This window comes from Zalophus californianus, chromosome 9 (assembly GCF_009762305.2).
Source record: "Zalophus californianus isolate mZalCal1 chromosome 9, mZalCal1.pri.v2, whole genome shotgun sequence".
Lineage (NCBI taxonomy): Eukaryota > Metazoa > Chordata > Mammalia > Carnivora > Otariidae > Zalophus > Zalophus californianus.
The window spans coordinates 21567521-21595262 of record NC_045603.1 but is presented as its reverse complement, the minus strand read 5'-3'; the positions used below and the strand labels follow the sequence as shown (position 1 = coordinate 21595262).

General features: G+C 35.1%; 1 protein-coding gene across 2 annotated transcripts in view; it reads right to left on the bottom strand.

Annotated features, from left to right (window-relative positions):
* Positions 1-8333: 8333 nt before the first annotated feature.
* Positions 8334-27742, bottom strand: part of UHRF1BP1L (UHRF1 binding protein 1 like) — a 122280-nt gene continuing 102871 nt past the window's right edge. For both annotated transcript variants that reach the window (XM_027592546.2, XM_027592545.2), the window contains 2 exons: positions 14649-14842; positions 8334-13035 (listed from right to left, as the gene is read on the bottom strand). In XM_027592546.2, coding sequence (XP_027448347.1) covers positions 12916-13035; positions 14649-14842 — 314 coding nt within the window. In that variant the 3' untranslated portion in view covers positions 8334-12915. The remainder of the gene's footprint in view (positions 13036-14648; positions 14843-27742) is intronic.

Here is a 27742-nt window from a genome sequence, read left to right as displayed (position 1 = left end):
TGTATTATCCAAGTGAGCCCAAACTATTCACAGGAGCCCTTATAAGTGGTGATCTTTCTCCAGGTAGAGACAGGAGAGATGAGACAGAATGGAGAGGTCAGAGAGATGTAAAGTGTGAGAAGGGCCCAACCTGCTCTTACTGACTTTGAACATGGAGAAAGGGTGTCTCAAGCTAAAGAACGTGGTGACCTCTAGAAGTTGAGAACAATTCTTAGATGAGAAAGGCAATAGCAAGGAAATGAGACTGCAGCCCTAAAAGTGCAAGGAACTGATTTTGGTCAACAAACTGAATGTGCTTGGAAGCAGATTCACCCCAAAGTCTCCAGAAAGGAATGCAGTTCTGCTAACTCCTTCATTTCAGCCTCGTGTGACCCTAAGAAGTGGACCCAGCTGAGCCCCACCACACCCAGACTTCTCACCTGCTGCACTGTGAAATAATAACTCTGTGGTAGTTTGTTATGGCAGCAAAAGAAAACTAATACAGAGGGTGAAACATAGGAGGTCAGACAACAAATGCCATCAGTGCCCTAATAAATAAGGTACCTAATAAATTAGGTAAAATTCACATGTTTTTGACCATAGAGAAAACATGCATACTCTGGAAGAAAACTTAATAGTATTAGAGTTATCACCAAGGAAGGGTTGGAAAGGGACAAAACAGTTTGTCAAAGGCACCAAACCACTCTAATATAATGATAATTAAAGGATAAAACTGTATGGCCATCCAAGAAGGCACTGCTTGGGAATGTGGGTGGAAGTAAGAGAGATAACTAAGGAAGGGGGTGTAACATATAAATGTTGAATGAACTTGTGAGCTTAAGTATCTGGGAATGTAGCTTTGTCCACGGACTCTGATCAAGTTGTATGGTTAATACAATTTAATTACAGATCCACATTCTTTCTCAGGTCAGCATCTCTATGGAACACTGACTAGGAAGATATATAGAATCTCACTTTCCTGTGCTGTAAGTTATCCTGGGACTGGAATAACACAGGTAGTCTAGGTTTAGATCAGGGTTGACAGACGATGGCCAAGTACCTCCTTCTATAAAGTTTACTGGAACATAGCCATGCCCACTCCTTTACATATTGTCTGTGGCTGCTTTCACTGTATAGGGGCAGAGTTGAGTAGCTGCAACAGAGACTACACAGTCCACAAAATACTATGTAGCTCTTGGGAAACTGATAGCAATACAAGCCTTTCTCAAGAAACTAGAAAAGTCTCAAATACATAAGCTAACTTTACACCTAAAGGAGCTGGAGAAAGAACAGCTTATAAAGTCTAAACCAAGCAGGAGAAGAGAAATAATAAAGATTAGAACAGAAGTCAATGAAAGAGAAACCAAATGAACAGTAGAACAGATCAATGAAACCAGAAGCTGGTTCTTTGAAAGAATTAATAAGATCGATAAACCTCTGGCCAGTCTTATCAAAAAGAAAAGAGAAAGGACCCAAATTAATAAAATCATGAATGAAAGAGGAGAGAGCATGACCAACACCAAGGAAATAAAAACAATTTCAAGAACATATTATAAGCAACTATCTGCCAATAAATTAGGTAATCTGGAAGAAATGGATGCATTCCTAGAGACATATAAACTACCAAACCTGCAACAGTAAGAAATAGAAAACCTGAACAGACCCATAACCAGCAAGGAAATTGAATCAGTAATCAAAAATCTCCCAACAAGAGTCCAGGGCCAGATGGCTTCCCAGGGGAATTCTACCAAACATCCAATGAAGAAGTAATACTTATTCTTCTGAAGCTCTTTCAAAAAATAGAAACGCAAGGAAAACTTCCCAGCTCTTTCTTTAAGGCCGGCACCACCTTGATCCCAAAACCAGACAAAGACCCTACCAAAAAGAATTACAGACCAATATCCCTGATGAACATGGATACCAAAATTCTCACCAAGATACTAGCCAATAGGATCCAACAGTACATTAAAAGGATTATTCACAAGACCAAGTGGGATTTATCCCTGGGCTGCAAGGGTGCTTCAACATCTGCAAATCAATCAATGTGATACATCACATTAATAAAAAAACAAGAACCATATGATCCTCTAGATGCAGAAAAAGCATTTCACAAAATACAGCATCCTTTCTTGATTAAAACTCTGCAAAGTGTAGGGATAGAAGAAACATACCTCAATATCTTAAAAGCCATCTACAAAAAGCCCACAGCAAATATCATTCTCAATGGGGTAAAAACTGACAACTTTGCCCCTAAGGTCAGGAACACAGCAGGGATGTCTACTCTCACCATTGTTGTTCAACATAGTACTAGAAGTCCTAGTGTAAGCAATCAGACAACAAAAAGAAATAAAAGGCATTCAAATTGGCAAAGAACTCTCATTCTTCACAGATGAGGATACTCTATGTGGAAAACCCAAAAGACTCCACCCCAAAATTGCTAGTACTCTTACAGGAATTCAGCAACATGGAAGGATATAAAATCAATTGCACAGAAATCAGTTGCATTTCTATACACTAACAATGAGACAGAAGAGAAATTAAGGAATTGATCCCATTTACAATTGCACCCCAAACCATAAGATACCTAGGAATAAACCTAACCAAAGAGGTAAAGGATCCATAATCTAAAAACTACAGAACACTAATGAAAGAAATTGAGGAAGACACAAGTAATGGAAAAACATTCCATGCTCATGGATTGGAAGAATATTGTTAAAAGGTCTATGCTACCCAGAGCAATCTACACATTCAAAGCAATCCCTATCAAAATACCAACTTTTTTCATAGAGCTGGAACAAACAATCCTAAAATTTGTATGGAGCCAGAAAAGACCCCAAATAGCCAAAGGAATGTTGAAAAGGAAATCCAAAGCTGGGGGCATCACAGTGCCAGACCTCAAGCTATATTACAAAGCTGTAATCATCCGTGGCACAAAAACAGACACATACGATCAATGGAACAGACTGGAGAACCCAGAAATGGATCCTCAACTCTATGGTCAACTGCTCTTCGATAAAGCAGGAAAGAAGATCCAATGGAAAAAGGACAGTCTCTTCAATAAATGCTGCTGGGAAAACAGGACAGCCACATGCAGAAGAATGAAACTGGACCATTTTCTTACACCACAGACAAAGATAAACTCAAAATGGATGAAAACCTAAATGTGAGACAGGAATCCATCAAAATCATAGAGAACATAGGCAGCAACCTCTTCAACCTTGGCCACAACAACTTCTTGCTAGACACATCTCCAAAGGCAAGGGAAGCAAAAGCAAAAATGAACTATTGGGACTTCAAGATAAAAAACTTTTGCACAGCAAAGGAAAAAGTCAACAAAACTAAAAGGCAACCTATGGAAAGGGAGAAGATATTTGCAAATGATATATCAGATAAAGATCTATAAAGCATTTATCAAATTTAACACCCAGAGAACAAGTAATCCAGTCAAGAAGTGGGCAGAAGACATGAATAGATATTTCGCCAAAGAAGACATCCAAATGGCCAACAGACACATGAAAAAATGCTCCACATCACTCAGCATCAGGGAAATACAAATCAAAACCACAATGAGATACCACCTGACACCAGTCAGAATGGCTAAAATTAAAAAGACAGGAAACAAATGGTGAGGATTAGGAGAAAGGGGACCCTCTTACACTGCTGGTGGGAATGCAAGCTGGTGCAGCCACTCTGGAAAACAGTAAGGAGGTTTTTTAAAAAGTTGAAAATAGAGAGACTCTATGAGCTAGCAATTGCACTACTAGGTATTTACCCCTAAGATACAAATGCAGTGATCTGAAGGGGCACCTGCACCCTAATGTTTATAGCAGCAATATCCACAATAGCCAGAATGTGGAAAGAGCTCAGATGTCCACCGACAGATGAATGGATAAAGAGGTGGTATCTATATCTAGATCTAGATCTACATACAATGGGATATTACTCAGCCACCAGAAAGGATGAATACTTACCATTTACATCCATGGGGATGGAACTGGAGGGTATTATGCTGAGCTAAATAAGTCAATCAGAGAAAGACAAATACCGTATGATTTCACTCATATGTGGAATATAAGAAACAGTGCAGAGGATCATAAGGGAAGGGAGGGAAAACTGAATGGGAAGTAATCAGAGAAGGAGACAAACCATGAGAGACTCTTTACTATAGGAAATACATTGAGGGTTGCTGGAGGGGAGGTGGGGGGAATGGGGTAATTGGGTGATGGGTATTAAAGAGGGTGCGTGACACTGGTTGTTATACGCAACTGACGAATTATTGAACTCTATATCTGAAATTAATGATGTACTACTACTATATGTTGGCTAATTGAATTTCAAGTAAAAAAATACTATCTAGCTCTTTACAGAAAAAAATTTTGCTCACTCCTGGCCTAATTGGTCTTACATGAATGAAGCAAATGGAAAGACTTATGTTCAGGTTTAAGAAATAAATTACAAATATATAGGATAAGGAGACTTGAATCAGTAATGCACATGAATGGAGAAGTCCTGATGGTTACAAATCAGCACAAATTACATATGGAAGGAGGAAGCATTTTAAAAACCAAGTAAATATACTTTTGTACTACCCTAAAAAGAACCATCTGGACTAGTAGTGTGGTTCTCCTGAAAGCAACCAAGCTCGAATATATATTCTCATCTCCAACCTGTTCACTGCTAAAAAACTTCTCCCTGGCCAACTGATACTTCTTTCAGACTTTGGCTTAGAGGACATCTCCTCTGGGGAGCATTCTGATTCCCCAAGGCTGGGTTACATGCACTTATCATGTCACTTAACACATCATATTGAAACTGAAATTTGTGAATCTCCCCCGCCAGACTGAATCCATGTGGGCAGGAATAGGTAGCTGGTATCCTAACACCAGACCCTCTGCCTGTCATGTACTAGTTTTTAAGCATGTTTTATGTTAATAAATCCCATTGTAGGGCGCCTGGGTGGCTCAATTGGTTAAGTGACTGCCTTCGGCTCAGGTCATGATCCTGGAGTCCTGGGATCAAGTCCCACCATCGGGCTCCCTGCTCAGCAGGGAGTCTGCTTCTCCCTCGGACCCTCCCCTCTCATGCTCTCTTTCTCTCTCAGGTAAATAAATAAAATCTTAAAATAATAAATAAATAAATCCCATTGTATTCATCAGTCAGACCTCATGGTGTTAAGTATTTGCCTTTGGTGACTAGCACTGTTGATTCCTACTCAAATCTATCTGCTTCCCCTCCTGTCTGGTAGGCAGAGCGCCCCTTTAAACCATGTTCTCACAGCTCTGTGTGCCTACATACTCAGGGAAGCATCTGCACACCAGCGCTGTGCAAGTTTAACTAACGGTGATTTAGGCAGGAATGCAATGTATTTCGATATAAAAGGGCGCATCTGCTGAGAAATTTCTGGGACGTTTTATTTAAAAGGAAAAGAGGAAGAACACCCTTTCCTCTCCGCTCCCCCCCGACCCCGGGATGTGGCTGTGTAGTTTCTTGGATGGCTGCTGACACCTTGCAACCATGAGAAGGTAGGTATGAGGCTAAAATCCCCTGCAGTGAGGATGACAGAAATGAAAGAATATAATCCTTCATAACATCAATGAGCATCCAGAGCCACCCTATCTCCAGATGTATTGTTTTGTAATATTAAATAAACTACTTCTATTTAAAACTTGAAGGGTATCACTACTTTTAGGTGGGTTTTCTTTTAAGTGTAGACAGAAGCATCCAAACTTATTTTAAGAGGGACTTTGGCAAATTGGGGTACATCCAAATGACAAATAATGGTGGTCTTTGGAAACTGTCTTTCAAAGAATAAGGGATTAGGGATGCTAAGCCTAGAAAAGAGACTTGGCAAGAGATATAACAGCTTTTGTAATGTGAATGAAAACTGTAGGACCTTGATGTGGTAAAAGGGAGATATTCTAATTCCACAAACAGGAAAAAAAATGGCCAATTAGAACTACTTAAAACAGAAAGGTTTATGGGGTAGGTTTTCTCGTTAGGAATTTCAGCTGTAATTTGGTGACTCCCCATTGGAAACTCTGAACTGATTTTGGGTGGGAGGCCAAATTAGAGGACTTCTAAGTTTCCTTCCAACTCTTGCACAATTTTATTCTTTGACTTAATATTGCAATATTGATTGTATATGCAGGAAGGAAAAATGAATGTAAAATCACCAGTGTATAGTTCTATATTATTTGTGCTTCAATTTCTAAAATTGGTCACACTATAATGGCCTCTGGGCATTAATGAAGCTACACAAAAAGTGGACCGATACAAAATCAAAGCTAAAGCCTACTCAGCAAAACATACTTTTACAAGAAATTGAATTCTGAAGGCCAAAAGTGGGGGAGGGGACTTATTAAGGATACATGTAAAAATTGCAAAGTATTAACTGCGTGCCACTAAAATTATGGAAAAGCCTTACATATATGTTTACAGTAATTCTCAAATATCTGCACTAATGCAGCAAAACCCTACTACTTTTAATAAAGATATACTTGGCCTTGGCATGTTTTTATATTGATACAATAATATGGGAATGCCTTAAATTTGGGGAATTTATAGAAATGGGATATAAAAAAGTTGCTTAACTTGCTTATTCCATATTCCTCTTTAGACACTTTTGCCTTCGAAACTCTGTTTTATATGGAAAATCTCTTGTTCAACTGCAAGGGATGAAGTAAAAATAACCAGAGTGAAGAAAGCAGCAAATGATTATCATACCCGTGCTAACGCTAGTTAAGTATTACTAAGTAAATATATTGAATTTGGACAGAATGCTAAGATGCTGCATTACTGCTATACCAATAAAGTGTCTCCAATAGTACTGAATGTCCTCACCTCACTTTTCATGTTGAAATTAGAATCTTTTTTTTTAAGATTTTATTTATTTATTTGAGAGAGAGAGAGAGAATGAGAGATAGAAAGCACGAGAGGGAAGAGGGTCAGAGGGAGAAGCAGACTCCCCGCTGAGCAGGAAGCCTGATGTGGGACTTGATCCCGGGACTTCAGGATCATGACCCGAGCCGAAGGCAGTTGCTTAACCAACTGAGCCACCCAGGCACCCCGAAATTAGAATCTTAATAGTTGTGGGCATAACGTTTATCGAAGAATTGAATTTCTGCATGTGCCAATTTTTGCACATTAAATTTAAGAATTTCCATATCAATTTTTTGCTTTAGGTTATAATTCAAGTGAATTCTTTACCATAAATCTTTTTCAAGTGCTTTATTATCGGACTACTCTCCAGTTTCCTTACACTGTTATTTGTTTACTATGGTTACTTTCCAAAATTTCCTGCTCTGATTATACTATATATCTACTTTAATTGGAGTGATTTTAAATGTTGTGAATGATGGGCTTTGATCATACCCCTATATTTTCACTCATATCCTGCAGAGATACTTCTCATCTCTACTTTAAGTTTTCATATACCTATTTTTCATTCTCATTTATTCTTGATGACATTTGTGATTCAGTATTCGAGTTTTCTGTCTTATCAGCCAAAACAATTCTGCTGAATGGCTGCAAGATAAAGACTAAATCACCTCATTGTACTCTCCTAATCTCCATAATGCTCAAGTATTTCTTCACTAAACGAGCAAATATTTTTTCATATACACAGTAAAGAATTAAGAATGAGAAATTTTACTTACCATTCAGTTCAGTTGACTTTTGATGGCACAAGCAAATTGAAAATAAAGTCTAATTTATAAGAATTATAGTATTGCCTTTTTGTCTAAATGGTTTCTAATCTTTTAAAACCCAGTTAATTCTTCTTCATGATTTAGTGATGTTTTCTTCTAAGACCAAAAAATTATCACACGTTTCATTATACAAATAGAAAAAAAGATATTAAGTTGATTTCATATTTTTTTCTAAGTTTCAAATTCTCAAACCTGACACAACTATACAATAGTGTTAGCAACACATATTCTAAATTTCAATACTGTAACAGTAACATGAATTTCCCCCCACTATACAATGATTCATTAGATAATATCTAATGGTTGATAAAAACTATCACACTTACATTTTTGCTTCCTGTTACCTTAATTTTTGTATTTCTCAAAAAAGGCAGAAAAAATTATCAATTACTGTAATTTAATGAAGAAATGAGTGTTTTAAAAACATTACTGCTTTAGTGTTTCTATATCCTGTGTAATTCCAACTTCCAGTATTTTACATTTTCTAAAAGTAAACTTAAGTACAGCTCAAAATTTACTTTCCTGGGACACCTTGGGTGGCTCAGTTGGTTAAGTGTCTGCTTTTGGCTCAGGTCATGATCCCAGGGTCCTGGGATCGAGTCTCCCATTGGGCTCCTTGCTCAGTGGGGAACCTGCTTCTCCCTCTACTTGCCGCTCTCCCTGCTTTGCTCACTCAGGCCCTCTCTCTCTCTGGCAAATAAATAAATAAAATGTTTTTTAAAAAATTTACTTTTCTTAGCATCTCTAGGCACAAGTTGAAGTGAGATTGTTTGTACTTTAAGGAATTAGGCATAACTGATCTTGGGTATTACTCAATTTGTCAAAATTGAAAACTATTTCAGCCACTACTCTCTTGGCCTTATTTCCATTTTGTTTAGCTGATAGGACTGTCAGATCTTGACAGCCACAACACCATATGTTACAATCAAAGCCAGATGACATTTTGGCACTGTAGCAATTTTATGAAGTGATGTGCTAATTTTCTATTTCATGATGGTTTGAGATAAATCAACTATAAGTTCAGATATTAAAAATTCTGAAGAAAACAGTACAGCAAATTTCTCCATTCCCCACCTTTTTCTTTCACTATGGACTCAAAGAGTCTGACCCTTTAAATAACTACCACCACTTACTTTCTTCCTATGTTCCATATCCTTTCAATCCAACTGAGAGGAAAAACTTAATACCTAAAAAATATCCTTGATACCTTATCCACTCATTTTATTCTTTCAACGGATTTATTGAGCACCTACTATGTACCAACCACTGACTGTATGAGGCATAAGGAATACAAAGTTGAAAACAGACAACAAAAACACAATTCCTGTCCTCACGGAGTTTACAGTCTAGAGTCTACATTAATCAAATACTTATAAAATTACAAAGATGTTCAATGCTAAATAGAGGTATGTGTTCATGTGATAATATACAACAGTGAGTCTTACTGTGTGACTGAAATTTAAGGAATGCTTCCCTGAGGAAGTGATAAATAAGCTAAGATCTGAAATACAAATAAGAATTCAACTCAGCAATGAACAGGGGAAGGCATTTCAAGCCAAAGGAACATGAACAAAGGTTCCTATGGTAGAAGAAGCAGTTTAATTCTCACTTATTCCATATACTTCAAGTGCAATGAAGTACCAGTAAGTAACTGAAACATGGTGTACAATGAGGCCAAGCAGTAGTAATAACAACTAACCTCTACTGAGTTATTTTTTAAGATTTTATTTATTTGACACAGAGAGAGACAACCAGAGAGCACAAGTGGGAGGAATGGTAGAGAGAGAGAGAGAGAGAAAGAAGCAGGCTCCCCGCTCAGCAGGGAGCCTAATGAGGGGCTCAATCCCAAGACCCTGGGATCATGACTGAGCAAAGGCAGACACTTAACCGACTGAGCCACCCAGGCGCCCCTATTGAGTGTTTCTAAAATTATGTGCCAGCCATTGTTTTAATGTTTTGAGACATTAACTCTTTTAATGCCCAGAATTATACTAAAAAGTAAATAGTGGCTCTAACATATAGGTCACATAAATATTTTTGTTTTCATCTTAAGAGCAAGAAAAAGCCATTAAAATGTCTTAAGCTAGGGGTGAGAATAGGGGTTGGGGGTTGCCTTGATTAAAACTGCACTTCCAAAGAGAATTCTGCCTGCAGTAGGGTGGATCAGAGGAGGGCCAGATTAGCTGTAGGAAGACCAGGTAGGAGGCAACTGCAGTAAAGGAGGCAAAGGTGCGATTATAGCTAGGGAGGTGGTGAGTAGAGAGATGCAGACACATTTGAGAGGTGACAGAACCTGGTAAAGAACTGCCAGGGGGTGGGGAGAGTTAGCAAAGCGTCTAAGAGTAGTTCTAGGTTACTAGTTTGGGAACCAGGGTGATAGTGGTACCATTCACTGAAATAGGAAATGCCTTGATTAGAGTGGAGGTTAAAAAAACACTTGTTGAAGTGGAACTCCTGTAGTGACAAATATCAAATAACTACAAAAAAAAATCCAGAAAAGAGTTTCTGGTTAATTTTTCCACATATATTTTTGTGCAATAACATATAGCCATTCCTACATGGCTTAAATTAAAATAACACTTCATCACAACTAATGTCACATGGTGGTCTTTTGAAATTCCAGGACAAAATGAGAAAAGAAAAAAATACAAGATACCAAGAAAATGTTTTTGACGTACATAAAATTAAAAGGCAAAACATGATTACCATTTCCTTCCCTGATCACTAATATCTCTGCTAGAGATTTAGGAAAAAAAAAATAAAAATATGGCAACTTTTTTCCTAATTTATGGTCATTAAATAACCAGTAAGTTTATCATAGGGTTATTCCTATATTTCTCACTGTGAAAAAGGTTGGGATTAATATAAACAAAAATTCTCCCACTATCTTTTAAGTAGTTTGAAAAATATACACTCATAACACACACACAATTAAAAATATATTTATCTTTAAAAGAAAAACAGAGAAAAAGAAAATAAGGGATTCCTCTCCCTACCTCTGGCAAAATCTGTGAATTAATGACGAAGGTAAAATAAAAGCATATAACTGGGATCTAAATCAAAAGGTCAAGTTATTAATTGTGATTTCAGTCAAATCCCTTGTTCTTTTTAAGCCTTTGGGTTTTTTTTTTTTGTTTTTTTTTTTTACTTCTAAAATGTGAGTAATACCTACCTCCCAGATTTGTTGTGAGAATTACATGAGATAATGTTTTTCAAAGTGCTTTATGAATTTTAAATCTCTATAAAAATAGTACTCACTATAAATTTAAAAAAATCCAACAAAGCATACAAGAATGCCCAGACCCATGTTAATTATCATTTCTATTGTTTATAGACTTTCCTTGAGAAGGCCAAGTAAACTGAAAAGGAATAAGAAAAACATTCAGCTTCTGTAACACTAAATGATTACACCATAAATTTAAAACTTCTATGGAGCAAATAGGTCAATCCTGAGAAACTGTAAGTTCTGAAGACATTAATGTCCCATCAATCCTGCTTTTCTATAAGAGGCTGTTTTGTTGAATACATACCTACAAATCAAAAGTACTCTACATTATGGATATAAGCTGTATGTTTTAAATCTTTAACTAGACCTTTGCTTTTAATCTAAGACTACAATATACTTTTAGATTAACACGGTTTAATGTGATTTTGAAAATATTCTGAGGTAAAAAAATTAACAATTTAATTTGCTCTTTGCTATATCCTTAGCTCCTAAAACAGGGTCTGTATTTTTAAATAATGTCATTGAAAATGGATGTTACAGAAGGAAAAAAAAAAGCCAGTATTGTTTTCAGTGAAATCTAAATCACTCCAACACTTAATGTAAATGAAACATGTTTTTTCATCCAAGTATTCAGATATAGGGATGGCTATATAAGTCATGCCAAACAAGCAAAGCACCATAAAGTGACATAATGTTGTTTAAAATTTTCAAGTATCTTAAAGAAAGAATAGTCTGAACTGTTTCATGTTATAGCTTAGATATATTTATGTTTTAAGAATGTTAATTTTAAAATAGACCCCACTTAATTTAACTCTATCAGAAATATATTTTAAATCTTTAAAAATGTCTGTTTCTTAAACACTCATAAACTTATTTCATAATGCATGATTTTCTCTCTCATGTTGGTTTCAACCTTAACTATCCCTAGAAAATAGAATTCAAAATTTACTAATTATTCTTATTATAGAAGATAGTATTTATGTCACATACACCTTTAATCAAAACTAGCTTTATAAATACAATATGTGCAAACATCTACCTAATGATACTACAAGAATGGTATGAAATTATTTTACATTTATGAAAAGAAAATTCTCTGAAAACATTCCCCTCAGAGAAAAGATAAAGGTAAAGAAATAATATAAATAGTATTAATTAAAATTCTTATACTTACAAATGCTGCCAAATTTAGGATAGTTAAATTATTCTTTTACTCTTAACAATAACTGTTTAAAGGAATGTACAAGTAATGCGTTTTAAATCAGTTGGCCATATACTGTAACGTTTTGCTTTTCTACAGTTTGTGCTTTTTATTTTTACATTTGCACGATCCTTTTAGCTGAAAATTATACCTTTAATTTACACAATTTATTCATCATTTTAATTTCTTTTTCATATTCTCAAGTTACCTTATAAGATCAGTGGGGTGATGATTTTTGAAATTTTGAACCCAGTCAATATAATTTATTAACTTGATTGGACTTTTCCACAGTAATTAAATAATTATAGATTTGAATACATAAATCTAATAACATTTAAAATGTAAGCCTCATTTTAAATTACATTAGCCCTAAAAGCATTTGCATCTTTGTAAATAATAGTAATTATTAACAAATAGTGATAAATAAAATCAGCAATCTGTGAGAACATAACAGATTTCCATTTTTCTTTTTAAAAAGTGCCTATAATGGGATACCAAAATTAGGAAATGACATCTTCTTTCCATTAGGCATGTGATTATTTTACAGTATGTGTTGACTTCCCTCTATCACACCAGTTTAAGAGTATGGTTAAACCCCAAAACACAAAACAACCAGAAGATTGTAATGCCGTACCTAATACTTTCTAAACTGGCTTTCTAAACAGTCACCACTTCATCACATTCTATTTTATTTTATTGTCTTTTCATGAAAAGGAAAGTCTTCCACTAACTGGTAACATAACATTATAAATATAACCTCCCTACTCCAGAGCTATGATTTGAATTTTTGACTGCCACTCCTGCTATTCAACTGTCATCTTCTTTATATGATGAAGAAGAGCATCTTTTTCCAAGTGAGCCTCTGCAAGAGCCATTTTAGCTTTGGCCAATTCCTGTTTAAGAGATTCATTCTCTTCCATGAGCTGAAATGATAAATTTGGAAAATAACAGAATTTAATCATTTTCAGAAAATACATACGGTTCATATAGTACCTAAAGGTGCGACACTTGGGATAGTAAAAATACCCAATGCTGGTAAGAATGCACTTAAGCTGAAATTGCTTTGAGAAGCACTTTAAAATGTTCATAAGTTTTGACCCAGCAATTTAAAACAAGAATTCACTCCTAATTTCCAAATCTAATAAGTGATTTTGTTTAATTTCCGTTTCTCTAGACCTCTCTGTGGTTTTACACATTGCCGACCTCGGTCCTCCTTCCTAAGCCTCTCTCTCTTTTGCCTCTTATGCCTCAGCTCCTTCATGTTTATCGTTCCACCTACAGACTTTTCTTCTTTTCCTCTGCTGTTTAAGAACCACTAGATTTTACTATGCTGTTAGATTCCATAATTGGTCATCTCATCACTTGAGTCACTCTCTTAGATGATCTCATCTACTCCTATGGCCCTATCACAGAACTCGATCCGGCACAAACTTCCGTCTTGAGCTACAGACCCATATTCTGAATATCTTATTAAATATTTTCATCTAGATGGCCAATAGGTCTCCCTCCCCACATTAAGACTCAGCTCAAGTACATTATCCTCTTGGAACTATTCTCTAACCCCTACCTATGAAGATTTAATGATAAAACTAAGAACTTTCTCCCCCCCAAAATACATTTATACAGATATATTAATATATATACATTTAATTTCAAAGAGTTCTCAGACTTCTTTTAGTCCCAGCTTACGAATTCTTGCCTTATAGACCAAGTTGGGTATTTCCCTGTATTTCTCCAATCTCTAGCACAGCACTTGACACAGTATGTTATGACCTCAATTACATACCCCCAACTTTTTAGTTTCTTGAAAGAGATGATATATTGTTTAATTTTATATTCTAGCTCAAAGTTGACATCCAAAAAATTCAGATGAATGACTTTGGTTCTACCATAGAGAATTAAAATTCTACTGGATATTATAATAACAAAAAGAACAACTCAAATGTTAACATGTTAACAAATATTAAGAAGAAAGATTAGAAACGACAGTACATTCACATCATGTCACTCTGCCATTAACAATAAATATGAAGCATATGTAGCAATATGGAAAAATATCTGTTAAACCATGTTAAGTAAAAAAATATATAGCATATATACCAGAATAATCACTGTTTTGAAAAATTATGGAAAAGAGCCTGAGAGGAAAAATTTTTTAAATATACTGACAGCACTGCAGAAAGTTAGAATGCATTAAAGTTGTTTAAAAATATTTTTATAATACTTTTGCAAACTTAACAATAAGACAACAAAATGAATATATCCTCCAGGAATCTTTTCTAGATTCCAGGAACTAGTACTCTCCCACATTTACTCCTCTATCTTTCCATTAGACTACAACCTCTGTGAAGATTGGGAATGTTTCATTCTTGCTCAACACTATTTCCATAGCATCTAACACAGTGCCTGGGCAAACACTCATAAACAAGCACTCAAGAAACATTATTTAATAAGTAAATAAAAAATGTTTTAATTTTTAGTATATAATATTTCTTTTAATTGCCAGAACTGAATGAGAAATTAGTTTTCCCATTACCTGTTCCCTAGTAAAATCAAAGGAGCACTCAGGAAAGTTAACTGACTGAGAAGGCCAAGGAACCTCTGGACTCGTCTGAGTGGCTTGAGAGACACTATGTTGTTTCTTCCGATCATACTTCTCACTGGTAAGCAGCACTGAATCACTTTTGACTTTTTTTTTCAAATCATTTCCAGTGTTAAGCATCTGAGAATCTGACCAAAGAAATAAAATGCACAGATAACATTGTAAAATACATGATAAATATTAAGTTCTATTGTGAAAAACTAATTTTAAAAAATATATATCTATTAGTATGAAGACATTATTAAATACAAAACAATAAAGTCAATAAAACCAAAGTCTTGTTCATTGAAAAGATAAAATCAACAAAAGTTTAAATTGACAAAAAGGAAGTTACTGGAATCAGAAATTAAAAAGGTGACATTACTATCAATCTTACAGAAATAAAAATGATTAAAAGGAATACTATGAAAAATTGTATGCCAATAAATTAGATAACTTAAATGAAACAGAATAATTATCCAAAACACAAACTACCAAAATGGACTCAAGAAGAAATGGGCAATGCAAATACACATATAGCAGGTAAAGAGGTTGAATCAAGAATCAAAAAAATTAAAAATTAAAAAATTAAAAATAAATAAAAATTAAAAAAAAACCCCACTAACCACAAAGAAAAAGTCCACGCTCAGATGGCTTCAATGGTGAATTATATCAAACATTTAAATAACAATTAATTACAAATCTTTACAAACTTTTCAAAAATTTGAGGAGGAGCATTTCTGAATTCATTATATGAAGCCAGACAAAGAAACCACAAGAAAACTAAAATCAATATGCTTATAAATATGAACATAAAATCCTCAACAAAATATTAGCAAACTGAACCCAGCAATATATATAAATAACTATACACCATGGCCAAGTGCAATTTATCCCAGGAATGCAAGAGTGATTTAATATCCAAAAGTCAATTAATATAATAAATCACATCAGTACAATAAAACAAAAGCCCATGATCATCTCAATAGATGCAGAAAAAACATTTGATAAAAGCAACACTTTCCCATGATAAAATCACTCTGCAGACTAGGAACAAAAGGAAACTTCCTCAATTTGATAAAGGGTGTCTACAAAAAACTCACAGTTAATACCATAGTTAATGGTAAGAAACTGGACATTTTCCCATTAAAATCAGGAGTAAGACAAAGATATTTGTTCTCACCATTTTTACTCAACATTGTCCTAGAGGTTCTAGCCAATGCAATTAGGCATACAAACAAAGTAAAAGGAATCCAAATTAGAAAGGATAAAATGAAACTACCTCTATTCACATTTGACATGATCTTGTATATAGAAAAAAAAAAAAAAAAAACCCTAAAGAATCCACTAAAAAACTCTTAGAACAAATGATTTCAGCAAGGTTGAAGGATACAAGGTCAATATACAAAAATCAATTGTTATTCTCAACATTTATAATTAACAAAACTGAAATTAAGAAAACAATTTATTTAAAATGTCATCAAAAAGAATAAAATATTTAGAAACAAATTTTAACAAAAAAATGATGAAACTTATGCTCAGAAAACTACAAGTTTTCAGTAGTCTCTCTGAAATCAGCCATAGCAACATTTTTCTAGATAGGTCTTCTGAGGCAAGGGAAACAAAAGCAAAAATAAACTACTGGGACTACATCAAAATAAAATGTTTCTGCACAGCAAAGGAAACAATCAACAAAACTAAAAGGCATCCTATGGAAAGGGAGAAGATATTTTTATTTATTTATTTATTTATTTATTTGAGAGAGAGGGAGAGAGCATGAATGGGAGGGGCAGAGGGAGAGGGAGAATCTCAAGCAAACTCTGCGCTGAGCTTGGAGCCAGACATGGGGCTTGATCTCACCACCCTGAGATCACGACCTGAGTTGAAACCAAAAGTCGGATACTTAACCAACTGTGCCAAACAGGCACCCCTGGGAGAAGATATTTACAAATGACATATCCAATAAAGGGTTAGTATCCAAAATATATAAAGAACTGATATAACTCAACACCCCAAATCCAAATAATCCAATGAGCCAGCGTTGGTGGTATAGTGGTGAGCATAGCTGCCTTCCAAATAATCCAATGAAAAAATGGCAGAAGACATGAACAGACATTTCTCCAAAAAAAGACATCCAGATGGCCAACATACACATGAAAAGATGCTCAACATCACTCATCATTATCAGGGAAATGCAAATCAAAACTACAATGAGGTATCACCTCATACCTGTCAGAATGGCTAAAATCAAACACATAAGAAACAGTTAAATGTTGAGGAGGATGTGGAGAAAAAGAAACAGTTGTACACTGTTGATAGGAATGCAAACTGGTACAGCCAATGTGGAAAACAGTATGGAAGTTTCTCAGAAAGTTAAAAAGAGAACTACTCTTTGACCCAGTAATCACAGTACTGGGTATTTACCCCCCAAAATACAAAAACACTCATGCAAAAGGATACATGCACTTCTATGTTTATTGAAACATTATTTACAACAGCCAAACTATGAAAGCAGCCCAAGTGTCCATGGATAGATGAATGGATAAAGAAGATGTGGTCTATATACAGAATGGAATATTATCAGCCATAAAAAAGAATGAAATCTTGCCATTTGCAACAACATGGATAGAGCCAGACAGTATAATGTGAAGCAAAATAAGCCAGTCAGAGAAAGACAAATACCATACGATCTCACACATATGTGGAATTTAAGAAACAAAACAAATGAGCGAAGAAAAAAAGAGAGACAGACAAACCAAGAAACAGACTCTTAACTAGAGGAACAAACTGACGGTTACCAGCGGAGAGGTGGGTTGGGGGATAGGTGAAATAGGTGATGGGTATTGAATATACTTATCATGATGAAATAAATAAATAAACCCAAAACTATAACGATAAACCATTTCATACCCACAAGATGCCTAAAATCAAAAAGTCATATAATAATGAGTGTTGGCAAACAACTGAAGTTGGAACCCTCAAACACTGCTAGTGGAAAATATGTAGGATGGTGCAGCCACTTTTGAAAACAGGCTGGCAGTTCCTCAAATGATTAAAAATAGTTACCATATGTCCCAATAATTCTATTCTTAGATATATACCCAAGAGAAACAAAAGCTTACACAAACATTTACAGGAGTATAATTCATAATTGCCAAAAAGTACAAACAACCCAAACATACATCAAGTAATGGATGGACAAACAAAATGTAGTATGCCCCATATAATAAATACATTATTTGGCCATATAAAGGAATGAAGTAATAATATATGCAACAACACTAATGAACTTTGATAATATCAAGTGAAAGAAGTCACAAAAGACAATAATACTGTATGATTTCACTTATATGAAATGTCCAGGACAGACAAATCTACAGAGATAAAAAGTAAATTAATGGTTCCCTAGGGCTGGAGAGGATTGGGGAGAGACTGCTGGTAGGGATGGGAGTTTTTTAGAGTGAAGAAAATGTTCTAAAACTGTGGTGATGATTGCACATTTGTGAGCATACTAAATACCACTGAGTTATATATTTTAATTGGGTGAATGGTATGGTATGTGAATTGTATCTCAAAAATGCTTTCATTAAAAAATAATTATAAAAAACAAGGCATGGAATATCTTCACACATGGACATATTTTCTTACTTTTTGGATTACATGTAGTCAGAGCACTTTAGGTTGCAAGGGAACAGAAGCCCAACTCAAAAAGTGCTTTTAAAAAAGAAAATGTACCTAAAACTAATGTAACATTATGTGTCAACTATGCTTCAGTAAAAAAAAATAATAATAAAATAAAATAATGTTTTAAATAAAAAAGGAAAAATATTTGACTCTAACAGGGAGTCCAAGTGATGGTGCTTCAGTCATGGCTGGATACTGGGATTCATAAGATGTCTTCAGGACTGTCATTTTAGGAACCTGACTCTCTATTTCTCAAGTCCACTTTTCTTTTCCTTTGTGTTGGACCAGTTATATGATGGCACAGGTGGCTAATGGTGACCTCAAATAAATAAGTTCTACAGCCTGTGACCCTTTCTCTCTCAGTGTCCTTATCAATTCACCCAAAAAAGACTCAACACTTGGGTCAGTCAACTCATGTACCCCTCACCAAGTCCCAAAGGCTGAAGCCTTTTGACTTGTCAAGCTGTGTCCTATTCTCACTTTTGTGATAGGGTCACATGATTGTCAGGTCCACCAAAATAACATGAAATGAGAGAACGGCAGTTTGCCAAATCAAATTATATTGAGTGGACTAGAGAGAAATAATTTTCCCCTTAAAAAGACTCCAAGAAGTGGATAAAGTCAAAGAACAGAAACATTTTTTAAAGCTTTTGTTCACATTGCCAAATTACCCTCCCTGATGATTCTCTCAATTTTACCCCTATTCTATATATAGAGATAGATAGATAGATACATAGATAGGAATAGTTCTATCTACATGGTTAAGTGCCATCAAATTGTGTTTTGGTCTGTTCTTGGCTTCATTTTACAATGATCTCAAATCAGAAACTATTTTTTATAATATTGTCTTGCATCAATTATGGTTTTAATAGTATAAGTAGAAAAAAAACTACAAAAACTGCTGTATTGGCTCCGACTAGCATACCATTCAGCTTGGTATTGACTGTAAGAGAAACCTAAAACACTAAGCCATGGGACAGCCAAGTTGTCCAGTCTTTCAACCATAAAAAACAAATAATTTAGTAATTTTATAACATACTTTCATTCTCAAACTTTTAAAGGAACAAAACTCCTTTTAAATGAAATCTGACCCAGAACGTTAATATAAACTAAAAATAAGAGCTGAGTTACATTGACTATAGTTAGGATAACAGACGACCCAGGACTTAATTCTATTTAGCTTACATCCCACTACTCATGGGATACTAAAAATAATGAAAAATCACAAAATCATTCTGAAACCCATTTATTTCAGTCACAGGGTGATGGAATGAAAGAAATGGGAAGGAGAGGGACAGAAGGGAAGAAGACATATGGGGAAAGGGAAGAAGGAATGAGGTAGAGAAGGAGCGGGGAGAGAGAGAGTGGAGGAGGTAGGGGAGGAAGGATGGGAAGAGAGGAAGAGGGATGTATGGGGTAAGGGGAGATAAAGAGGGATGGTAAGTAGAGAGGGGGAGGTAGGAAGAGAAAAGGAAGAGAAAAAAGGAAGGAAATGGGAAGAAAGGAAGGAAATGGGAAAAAAGGAAGGAAATGGGAAAAAAGGAAGGAAATGGGAAAAAAGGAAGGAAATGGGAAGAAGGGAAGGAGGAAGAATGTAAAGATGAGAAGGACTGGAGAGAGATGGGAAGAGAGAACCTGTGAATGAAGGGGGTGACTGGAGTCTATTACAGTAGAAAGGCATATTTCTTTTTATTTGCTTTAAAAGAGCTTCTTTCAAATTTTTAGGACCAATTTTGATGAACAAATCTATGCCACAGATGAAATATGCAGCATCTTACAGTAACCTACTTTTTCCCTAGCACACGCTCTTTCAACTTGAAGAAGTCACTTGACCTAAGCTTAAATTTTTTCATTTGCAAAATGGGAGGTGATAAGAAAACTTGCCTTAATTATCTCAAAGGGTTTGGTAAGAATTAAATTAGTTAATAATTAGTGTAAAAGAACTTTATAAATTGGCAAGCATTATTCAAATATTAATTGTTAATAATACCACACTAGGTATTGATAAATATTTGACTTTAAATATAGACTTTACTAGTTATTTGTTCATTCCAATAAAAGATTTCTATTCATTTTTCTTCTCTGGTCATACAGACTCTTCAGATTTAGGTTTTACACCATTCACTAGGTTTCATAATCAAAAAAATCTTTCCACCTTCCCAGTTAGGAACCATTACAGCAATGATTCTAGGAGTGTGAATGGCAGAGTTGCTTATCACAGACCTTTAAACATACACCGCCCCTCCCCCACAGCATTCTCATATAATCTAATAGTCCCTTCCTCACAATCCTTTTGGTTGAGAATCAATGCCATAAAAGCCATTGCCCCAGATAGGACTATGCCAGGCCCCACCTGTACTGGGTTGGAAAAATGTTGTGAGCCAGTATACTACTATTAAAAGTAATTAAAAATACATGGCATGGTATATATATATAACATACACCATATACATATATACACTAACCAACAAACATTTCCTTTTTCTCTTATTAGTAGTCTTATTAATATCTACCTAATCAGCCAATTTCACTGGAGCAAGAAATAAACTGTAGTTTACTATTGTAATTTTCTGAAAAATTATTTGAAGTTTCCCTAATTTAAAGTGGTTATTTAAAAACTGGCAATTGTATTTAAGAATGTCCCAAGAAAGTGTCAAGTATTATGATAAGCAGCAAAAAAGGCATGAAAGTACTTATGCGTTTATGATGAACCTTATTTAATCACATTAGAGCAGCTGCTAGTATACCTTAGAATAAACTAAAAGAAATGAAGAAAAATACTAGGTAAGCCACCATTACATCATCACAGCAACAAACACCTACAACTGATTTTGAAATAGTTACCAATAACATTATTTTCAATTCTCCTCCTTGCTAAATAAAACTGCTTCAAGGGAGGAAAAAAACCAGCATAGCTTCCCATTTCTTAAAAGAGCTGTTTCAGAAAGTCAGGCCATTCAAATCATCCCCCCAATGCCCTTGTAAATTCTAAGCAGCACATAAAATTGTTAATAGTGGTTTATCATGTCTGATGTATTAGTTTAAGTCATATTTATAATACATTATCATACTAGCTATATGGGTGATACACTAGGCTATGTGTTACATTATATACTTCATACACTGAAGACTCTAATGCAATTAATTTCCACATCATAAGAAAAATAACATCAGTCATCAAATATTAACAATCTGCTTCATGACACTGCTTTTAGGAACACATTAAAATAAAATATGAGACACTATATAAAACAAAGCATACCTGTTTAGGCTCAAAATATGCTCTTTCCAGTGGCAATGGAAAACAACTTTAAAACAAATTATCTTGGATTTTGTACAACGTTAATATCCTGAATAACACAACATACTTTTCCGTCATCCCAATAAGCTGCTGAAAGGTGTATCTACAATAATTTACATGTATGACAGCTGGTGCTTAAATTCATATAATACTCTGAGTTTTGATATTTTGATGCCTGAGTTCTGATACTTTGAGTTTAGATTTTTAAAAATCTAGGATATGCCTTTTCTTCTAACATGTCATCACTACCTAAACTGCTTTGCTGAAAAGACCCAAATAAATGTCATTTTAAAGACATAAGAAAAAAAATTCTTAAAATGTAATACATTTAATAAGGATCGGCTTCTAGTTTTCAAAAATGTAAGAAATGAGGTGCATAAATATAATATGTGAGAAATGACATAATGAAAAAGTAAAGATATTATCTTGCCTTCAGTAGAGTAGACTAATAATTTAGATGTGAATTTTTTCGGAAAATCACACAACTTTAAAGACAAGTGCAAACAGAATTCCCATACTGAAATGATCTTCCTGCAAATATATCTTTGCCTGACCAGTGATTTGCTTTTGCTTTTAACTACTGCATTAAAATACAGTTCACAATTGGCAAAATATGTACTGGACTAACTGTAAAATACAGATAAGAAATGAAGGGGAAAACACTCAAAGCAGAGAAATTTCAAAGCACCTTGATTTTTTTTGTTTAATTGAAAAAAAAATTTTTTTTAAGTGAACTCTACACCCAACATGGGGCTTGAACTCACAACCCCGAGATCAAGAGTCATATAAAGCACCTAGATCTTTAAATTATTGTTTTTACTCATCAAATTGCTATTTAATTCTATTTCTCCAATATGTGTATGCAAGTGAATTTTTTTCAGACATTACAAACCTCTTATTTACAACAATATTGTTTTTGCTTTCGTTAGCAAACAGTAATTATTTGGTGAGTTAAGTTCTGCATTTAGGGATGTGAGAAATACCAAGAATCAATCTTGAGTGACAGAATTTTAGAGTGGGGAAGACTTAGAAATAATCTAATCTCACTCCATTGCCAGTAATTCCCCAAGAACTACTTCAAGGATGTCTTAAAATTTATCAAGCATAAATATTTTATTTTCTGCTACTCTTTTGTGTTAATGACAAACCTTATTTCACCGCAAGGAGAGAAATGGTCTGCATGAACTGTATGGTTTAGAATTTGTTGATATTTCCTTGAGATTCAATTTCATAGGTATTTAAAATTTCCTGTTTTTTGAACCCAAATACATACTCATATAGATATATGCACATATACATGTATATATACATATATACATAAAATTAAAGCCATTGAACATGCTATTCAAATTCTCCATAATTGACTTTTATGTACTTATTTTTAAAATATTTTTAAATGTACTCTGAAGCATGTTAAATTTTCTCAATATGATTATAGTATCTTAATAAGAAACGATTCCAAATAGGTTTGCTTTATATTTTTCAATTGTGCTGTTAAATGGATCAAAGTTTATGACTGGCATGTGTTTTGGGAGGTCTTTTATCAATATGAAATCTTTCTTTGGGGCCAACACTTTAACAGGCACTTCACCAAAGAAGACATACAGATGGCAAATAAGCATATGAAAAGATGCTCCACATCATATGTCATCAGGGAAATGCAAATTAAAACAACTTACCACTAAACAATGATTTAGAATGGCTAAAATCCAGAAGAGACAACAAATGCTAGAGAGGATGTGGAGCAACAAGAACTCTCATTCACTGCTGGTGAGAATATGAAATGGTACAGCCACTTTCTTATAAAACTAAACATACTCTTACCATAAGACCCAGCAATCACATTCCTTGGTATTTACACAAAGGATTTGAAAACTTATGTCCACACAAAAACCTGCACATGGATGTGTACAGTAGTTTTATTTACAACTACCCCAAACTGGAAGAAACCACAATGTTCCTCCACAGGTGAATGAATAAATAAACTGTGGTACATACAATGGAATATTACTCAGCTCTAAAAAGGAATCAGCTATGAAGCCTTGAAAAAACAAAATGGAGGAATCTTTAATGTATATTAGTAAATGGAAAATGCCAATCTAGGAAGGCTACATACCATATGATTCCAACTATATGACATTCTGGAAAAGGTAAAAACTACAGAGACAGTAATAACATTGGGGTTGGGGTGGGGAGGGAGGATAAACAGAGTACAGAGGATTTTTCGGGCAGTGAAACTACTCTGTATGTTACTATAATGGTGGATATATATCATTATATGTCTGTCCAAACTTACAGAGATTGTGTAACACCAAGAATAACGCTAATGTAAACTACGGACTTTGAGTGATAATGATGTGTCAATGTAGGTTCATCAATTGTAATACAAGTAACTCAGGTGGGAGGCTATGTATCTGTGGGGGCAGCAGGTATATGGGAAATCTCTATACCTTCTGCTCAGTTTTGCTATAAACCTAAAAATTCTCTAAAAAGTAAACTCTAAAAAACACCTCTCTGTCCCATTTTTTACTTTTAGTTTTAAATTTAATGTTATCTAATACTCATTTCCTTTTTCTTAGCCTTGGTACATATTTTCTCCCATCACCTATTTCCAGTGTTTTTGTCATTTTATTTAGAAGGACTATCTTCTTGCTGCACGTACCTGTAATTTTTTCCCCTAACACTATCTTAGTGCCTCTGTCTTTTAACAAGGGAATTTAAGGGCTCCTGGGTGGCTCAGATGGTTAAGCATCTGCCTTCGGCTCAGGTCATGATCCCAGGGTCCTGGGATTGAGTCCCGCATCGGGCTCCCTGCTCCTTGGGGAGCCTGCTTCTCCCTCTGCCTCTCTCTCTGTCTCTCTGTCTCTCATGAATAAATAAATAAAATCTTAAAATAAATAAATAAATAAAATCTTAAAAAAAAACAAGGGAATTTAAACCATTCATATTTAACTACAATGACTTCATTGCTGTATTCTAATTTAATGTTTTCTACTTACCATACTTCCTTTTTATTCCATTTTTAACTTTCTGCCTTTTGTTAGATATTTTTTTAAGATTTATTTATTTGAGAGAGTAAGCAAGAGAGCACAAGCAGGGGGAGGGGCAGAGGGAGAGGGAAGGCAGACCCCCTCTGAGCAGGGAGCCCAACATGGCACTCTATCCCAGGACCCTGGAATTATGACCTGAGCTGAAGGCAGACGCTCAACTGACTGAGCCGCCCAGGCACCCTGTGCCTTTTGTTAGATTAACTGGATATTTTCATCCAGGTTTTTCCCCAGTCCTAACAGTTTCAAGATTATTATCTTTGGTCATCTAAGGTTATATATACAATATCAGCACATATTATTTAAATACACATGGTTCTATCAAAGTCTAGTGTAATTTCCCCTCAAAAGGACAAAAACTTAAAAAAAAAAAAGACAAAAAAGATAGCACAATTTTATTTCCCCATTCCCTTCCTTTTCCCCCACTGCAACCTCTCATAGAGGTCATTTAGAATTTTAGTTACACAATAAAACCAATTTTCCTTATACGTGAACAAATATTTAGACTTAACTCCAAGTTTTACCACTTTCTTTACTTACTGTTGTTCCTTAAAAAAAATTGTCCTTACTTTTGCCTTTAAAATAAAAGGTTCAAATTATTTTCCCATAGAACTTTGAAGATATTACTTAACTGTCTTTTAGCATCCAATGTTGCCAATGTAGAGTCTGATGCAAATAAATCTGATTTTCATCCTTTTTCTTTTTCTCTCTAGAAGATTTTAAGACTTTTCTCTTTATCCTCAGTATTATGTCACCAATATGTCTAAGTAAGAGTTGTTTTTCACTCACTCTGCTCTACACTTAGTTGGCTCTATCAATTTGAAGGCTTGTTTCTTCCTTCAAATTTGGGACATTTCATTAATTCTTTGATGATGTTTTCTATTTCTTTTTATCCTTTTCTCTCTTTCTGGAACTCTTTAGATACATGTTAGAATTTCGGGCTCTATCCTTTGTGTGTGTGCATGTGTGTGTGGCCTCTTGAACACCACAGGTCCAAAAAAGATATGTTTCAGGATGCCTGAATGGCTTAGTTGGTTAAGTGTCTGCCTTCGGCTCAGGTCCTGGTCCCAGGGTCCTGGGATCAAGCCCCTCATCGGGCTCCTTGCTCAGCGGGGAGCCTGCTTCTCCCTCTGCCTGCTGTTCCCTCTGTGCTTGTACTCTCTCTCTCTGACAAATAAATAAATCTTAAAAAAAAAAAGATACGTGTTTCTCCTACTAAATGCCCTCCCATCCAACCCATGCACCTCAGCATCTTTATAGACTCCTTTCCCCTAGACTTCTTTCCCTGTTCCCATGGCCTAAGATATCCCCTGCAAACTGAACTGTGTTTTGCTAGAACTACAGACCTTGGAGCTCCTTTGCCTATTTTTCTTTTTACTCTTTCCCTATTGTTTGTCTTTCTTAATGGTTATCTCAATGTTTTTACTATACTTTTTAAACTTGTTTTTACTTCCCCCCCCCTTTTTAGAATATACTTTGTTCAGTCTTCTATATCTGTGCTATCCAAACAGCAGCCATTTATCAACATGTGGCTATTAAGATTCAAATTAATTAAATAAAATTCAAATCTAGTTCCTTAGTGGTCCTGGCCACATTTCAAGTGCTCAACAGCCACTTCATTACAGATTACAGAACATTTCCATGAGCATGAAGTTATACTGGACATTGTTGTTCTAGACAACCTATTCAACCTTTAGCTATGTCCATTGTTTTTAAGCTGTCTTTATTCACCCAGTCACTGAACAAGTATATTTTTCTGAGGATCTACTAGGTAAGAGAGTATTTTAGCAGATAGGGATAGCAATGTACCAAATGAATTCCTGCTTTCATGTAACTTACATTCTACTCAATAAATAAGAAATATAGTAGATCAAAAGATTCTAAGCATTTACTGAGAACAATAAAGCAGAGTTAGGGAGAAAAGGAGCTGTTGAGGATGGGAGAAGGATGGATGCATGCAAATCTCTATAAGGGGAGATTTGACCAGAGACTCGCAAAAAGTAATGAAGTGAGGCATGGGGATATGAGAGAAGAGAATTCCAGGCAAAAGTAGGAGGAAGTAAAAACACCCTGAGATAGGAGTAGGTCTCTGACAGGAGGCCAAGAGTGACAGGAGTGAATGGTGCAAAGAGGGAGAATAGCAGGAAGTAAGGACAGAAAAAAGCAAAGATCATGCCGGACTTTTTAAGCCCCTGGAAGGACCTCGGTAATTTTAATTGGCTTGAGAAGGGAAGCCAGTGGAGGGTCGTTAGCTGAGAAGTTATTTGATATAAATTACATTTTAAAAATGGCACTCTGGTTGCTGGGTCGACAATAGTGTAGGGAAACAAAGGCAGAAGACACACAACGTAGGAATTAATTATAATAATTTAAGCAGATTTGAAAGCGCTAGTGTTACAGATGGTGGGAAAAGGTCCAACTCTGGTTATCTCTTAAAGATACAGCTGGTGGGTTTTAGGTAAGCTATTGTTTTTTTTTTTAAAGATTTATTTATTTATTTGAGAGAGTGAGAATGAGAGAGAGAGAGAGAGAGTGTACATGGGGGGGGGAGGGTTAGAGGGAGAAGCAGGCTCCTCGCTGTGCAGGGAGCCAGATGTGGGACTCAATCCCAGGACTCCAGGATCATGACCTGAGCCGAAGGCAGTCACTTAACCAACTGAGCCACCCAGGCGCCCCTAAGCTATTATTTTTTATTTAAAGACAAGACTTAATTCTCAAAGGTTTTTAACTGGTTATTTCCCATATAAGGCTTGTTCTTATTTTATGAACTCAAAATCCTATCATGTATCTGTAAAAGTCTCCACTTTTCTTTAGCATCAACTGTATTACTCATTTGTTTTTTGTCTCTTACTGATTTTTGAAGTAGGCATTTCGTCATTTATTTCACCCATCCAACATCAGAATCCCTTTCCGTATTTGAAGAATTTCATACTTTTTGAGTTTGAGAGTAAAATCTCCTTCCTTCAATAAATGTTGGAAAATCTACCAAAATTTCCAGATTCCTTTCCATGCATGTG